This window comes from Borostomias antarcticus (assembly GCF_949987555.1).
Source record: "Borostomias antarcticus genome assembly, chromosome: 6".
Lineage (NCBI taxonomy): Eukaryota > Metazoa > Chordata > Actinopteri > Stomiiformes > Stomiidae > Borostomias > Borostomias antarcticus.
Window position 1 is genome coordinate 8030844 of NC_140239.1, and position 5000 is coordinate 8035843.

Consider the following 5000-nt stretch of genomic DNA (forward strand, 5'->3'; position numbering starts at 1 on the left):
TGTTTTAAACAACCATGCCACAGTCCCAGTTCTCTGGTTATTGTACTGCCTGTTTGTTTACAGTTCTATTGCAGCGGTTTATGCAGCAGGCAGACAGGAGGAGCGAGGAGAAGTGGGAGGAGTAAGGGGAAGTGGGAGGAGCTATGATAAGTGTGAGGGGCAATGCAAAGTGCGAGGAGCCATGCCAAGTGTAAGGGGCAAGGAGAAGTGGGAGGAGCGTGGAGAAGTGGGCGAACTTCACTTTGTTGAGACTGAACGTTGAACTCTTGTTTATATGACCTGCCCAAGTTCTAGGGCACTCCCCCAAGATCTGAGGTAGAAGCAGATTCTTACAGTTGTACAAGGAGTGAGGAGATCGATATTAGGGGTAGAAGATGATGAATATGAACATTACTTTGCTTAGTGTTGAAGAACATTGTGAGACTGAACCTTCTGTTTTTCTAACGGACGTTGTATTGAAGCACTGACACTATACGGACCTAAACTCAACCAGCGTCTCCTGTAGGCTCAACCTCAACCACTCTCCTCTCTGTCACTCCCTTTGCACAAGTACACAGTAGTGCCCTTTTACCACAAAGCACACGAAAACAAACCGCAACGCAGACACTAACCCTTACTTTAACCACAACCCTCACCTGGCCCCTTATCTAACCCTGACCCTAAACTTAACCTTAAAACAAGCCTTATCTGGATTCCTAAACCCCAACCGTAAAGGTAGACTCGGTGCTGTGACTGTCACTCACTAAAACAATGGGCACCTGCAGCATTTTACAGGTATGACATCACTTCACGGCTAACTTTTCGTCCCAACCTCCTCTAACCTGACCAAAGCAAAACCTTCACCTCACCCTAACCTGACCAAACCAAGGCCTTTACCTAACCCTAACCTGACCAAACCAAGACCTATACCTAACCCTAACCTGACCAAAGCAAGACCTTTACCTGATCTCACCTCACCCTAACCAACCAGAGAGCAGCAGCACACAGTGGTTCTGGACCTACACCACATAAACACCCTATCAACGTAGCCTGCTATGTATTGTATAAGACTTTGATTATGCTCTGTGATGTTTCCTGAAATGCTTTGTTTTGTTTTTTAAACACCTTTTTCTTTGCATTGGTCTTATTTTGTATTTTTTGAATCTACAGCTCTTTGTCTCTCTTTTATGTTACAATGTCAGACAACATGATGTAACTGTTATGACCTCAGCATTTCCTGTAGGCTGACCTCTGGCTCTGATCCCTGTCCTGGCCATGCAGTCAGATGAGAAGTGCAATATTGGTAGAGAATTAAGCAAAAATGTATTATCAGTTATGTGCAAAGAGCAGACTTCACAAAAAACACATTTGAACAGGCAATGTATCCAATGTTGCCTTGTAAGAACAAATGATGTATTTATTACATTTTATTGAGAATCAAATTATTTCAGAGGAAAACAGACATGTATAGTGTTCTATAAATATCGTCCTTTGCCTTTGCTTCCATCACTCATGTATTCAAAGCCTTTTTTTTTTATTTATAACCTATTATGTGCAGTTTAATAAATAAATAAATCCCTTGCAAACCAAATACAGAGTTTGAAGAACAGTTCAGATGTGTGTCCAACGTCTTTCTGTTACGTAGTGAATTCCTGATATTCTCATGTACAAAACGTACAAAGCCAAGAAAAATGTCACACACCCATTCTTCCAGCTTCTGTAATATTTAATTTACTAAATTTTCAGCCATAGGGTCATCATAACGCCACGTCACAACGGCCATTGAGGCAGCTTCATGTACAAGAAGACAGGATAGTGATCTAACAGGGCCTTATAGCCAAAGTCCAACTCGTGCTTCTGAGAGCCAAGCAGAGAATCATTCAATCTTTTTTTATGACTGCTGGGTACTGAACCCACAAACTTCCAATCTCAGGGTTAATGCTTCAACCAAAGGCCACTGAGCTGATATGATGTTGTGTATAGTACAGTATGTCCAAAGTACTGTGATGTCCTCATTTCCAAGAGGACTGATTTGATATATTCAAGGCTACTGAGGCAGCAGCCCACATGAATAAAATAACACACACAATTTTACTCAAACACCATTGTATTTGAATGTATTTGAATACATTTGAAAATATTTTCAACTCTCAGCCAAGTTTTACATATCACAACCATAGTCAGTTTGCCCCAAAAATATTCTCTTGAAGATGAGCCAGTCGGTATGCAGGCTACTCTTCAGTCTCTCCTATGACCTTTCTGAGGTAATATTTAATATTACTATTATAATATGGGCAATGGCAATTGCAATCATCATCATCATCAGAGTTGTACAGTCTTTGTCATCGACAGGTTGAGAAGACTGTACATAATGAACAGAATTCCTGTCATCATCACACACACCATTCTAGCTTAGCATAATCATTCGCCTGAGGTACCTCTATATAATGGCATAATTATTAGTTCAAAATTACTTTAAATAGTCAAAAATATTGCCAGTCTTTTCATACCTTTAAATACAATAATAACAATAATAATAATAATAATAACTACATTAAATACCATAACTTACAAAATAGGTGAATGATAAGCTTGTCTGCTGCTGTACAAACGCATCAGTTCGGTTCATTGTCTCGTTAGCGAAATCGACGTTGAGTTCAGTGATTTATACAACCGTCCTCATAGCGTTTCCCACACCGTAAAGTAAAGACACAGTAAAGAAGGATCATCTTTAATTTTTTAACCCAACATTTCATCGGCGTCGCGGTCAGATGAACGCAAAGTGATCTCGTAATACAGTCACGTATCTACACATAATACAATAACATTGTTTAACGTCTGTAGAAAAGTATAGAAACTAAATAGAGTTCTGTATTCACCAAGGCTGAGGCCTATTCCCCAGAATGGAAGCCTGCGCTCAGAGCCGATTCCCGCTCTATGTGGCGAGGCAGCCGGGATACTGAGAGCTGAGATCACTTCCTGCCCATTCCAGTACACTGAGTAGTCAAGTACCTGATAGTTAGAGCAAAGAGTCCTCCAGAGGGTGTCTGGTATTGTTCAGTGTGTGCGTGTGTGTGTGTGTGTGTGTGTGTGTGTGTGTGTGCACCTGGACTCTCTATTCATGCATATACATTACAAGAACACACATATACACACACATACATACACACACACACACACACACACACAGGGACACAGCGTATTACGTAGGGTACAGGCCCAGCTACAGTAACACACTTACACACACACACATATAAACACACACACACATATACACACACACACGCACACGCCATCTCTAGTTTGGCAGGAAGACAGGGTGTGTGTTCTCAGTGAAGGTAGAAGCAGTGTAAGTGTTCACCACCAACAAACACCTTTAAACTGCAGACAGACAGCGCCTCTGCAGAGACCAACTTCTTCTGCAACTCTTCAGGTTTCTGGGTTACGATTCGCTGGTGGAATTAACAACGCTTCTGGAAGATTCTCTAGTCGTCGAAATCATGTCAGTACCATATAGAATCACCTCCATTTCTAGAGGACATTAACTTTCTTTTTTGTAAACAGAACTTCAACTCCCAGAAGCACTGTGTGTCCAGGGGCACAATTGGGAAAGGGGGGCGGGGTCTGAGGCTGTGTGCGTAGCGTTAAGATTATGATGTCACAACTGGGCCAGTATATTCACCAAGCATCTGTTGATCCGAGGTCGGGTTCCGGGCCTGTCCATATGAGCTCATTCAAAAAGGTGCAGCTGATCCTAGATCAGCAGTCCTACTCCTTGTGTTGATAATGCAGTACAGCAGGGCCCCCGGCGTGGGCGGAGCCTCGCGAGGCCCTGGCACCGCCAGATCTGTGGGTGGGCTCAGTCTCCTGCAGGTGTCCTACCGTCCGTCTGTTCGCTCACTGTAAGCCAGCCCAGCCCAGTTCAGTCACTTTGGGTAAAAAGCATCTGTTAAAAGGACCATATTGGTGTTGAGTCTGGCAGGTGGTGTGGTTATCTGAGCTGATAACAGCGATTAATATCCATAAGAGTCTATTCCCCTGGTGGGGGGTTGAGGGAGAGAGAGATAGGGGTGAAGTGTGGAGATAGGTCTGAGTGTGTAAGACTAGGGTGGGTGGGGGGCGTGGGTGGAGTGCAGTTCACATGTTCCGCCAGCAGTGGTGTAGCTCCCTCTGTGTGACAGCAGGGGGCATGGGCGAGGCGTAGTTCCGAGGTTCTGACAGTGGGAGGGTATTGATGTTGATGATGATGAATCCCAGACCCACAGGCTACGTGACGAGTTCTACCCATAACAGCCAATCAGAGAATCTGGTGAGGTGATTACTAATATGTAATGAGGGGTGTCGATAGAGGCCAGATTGGGGTTAGCTAGCACCAGATGGGGGGTAACTATGGGCCATATGGCTGGTTGCTAGCTAGGGGCCATGGTTGTGGGTAACTAGGGAGCCAGGTGTGTGTTTGGAAGTCAGAACGCCAGGTTAGCTGCCCTCAGGGACCCTCAGCAGGCCTGGGTGGGATGGCACAGTATGTCCCTGCGTGGTTCTGTGTTTTGAGGTGCACTTGATTTGTTTCACCATCAGAACAATGAAACCAATGAGGTGAATGGGAAGACTCCCATAAGTACTAACTCTAAATCATACACACCTCAAATAATTTATTGTATTTGTATTTGATCCATGTAAGGGGCCCTGTATGTGTGTGTGTGTGTGGGGGGGGGGTGCGGGGGGCAGCAGGGAGAGGTGGGGTTATGGCTCCATCGCGTGCGTATAGTATACTGTAGTAGTGTAGACCAGCAATGTTGGTTGTCTTCCCGGTCTACAGGGGGCGCTGTGTCTAGCTGGCCTCCTCTATGAGCCTGGCCAGGGTGTCCCTCAGCTCCGTCAGCTCGAATATCTTCCCGTCCAGCATCTCCAGCAGCGTCCGCAGCGACTTCCTGAAGCTCTCCTGCTCTTCCTGACTCTCCTCCAATCGCTGCTCGGCTCCCGCCAGCTGCTCCTCCAATACCCGGCCTCGCAGCTCCGTC

General features: G+C 45.0%; 1 protein-coding gene across 1 annotated transcript in view; it reads right to left on the minus strand.

Annotated features, from left to right (window-relative positions):
* Window positions 1–4810: 4810 nt before the first annotated feature.
* homer1b (homer scaffold protein 1b) overlaps window positions 4811–5000 on the minus strand; it is a gene marked incomplete at both ends in the record, with an annotated part of 21253 nt that continues 21063 nt past the window's right edge. The window contains one exon of the mRNA XM_084440423.1: window positions 4811–5000. This exon is cut by the window's right edge and continues 2 nt beyond it. Coding sequence (XP_084296549.1) covers window positions 4811–5000 — 190 coding nt within the window.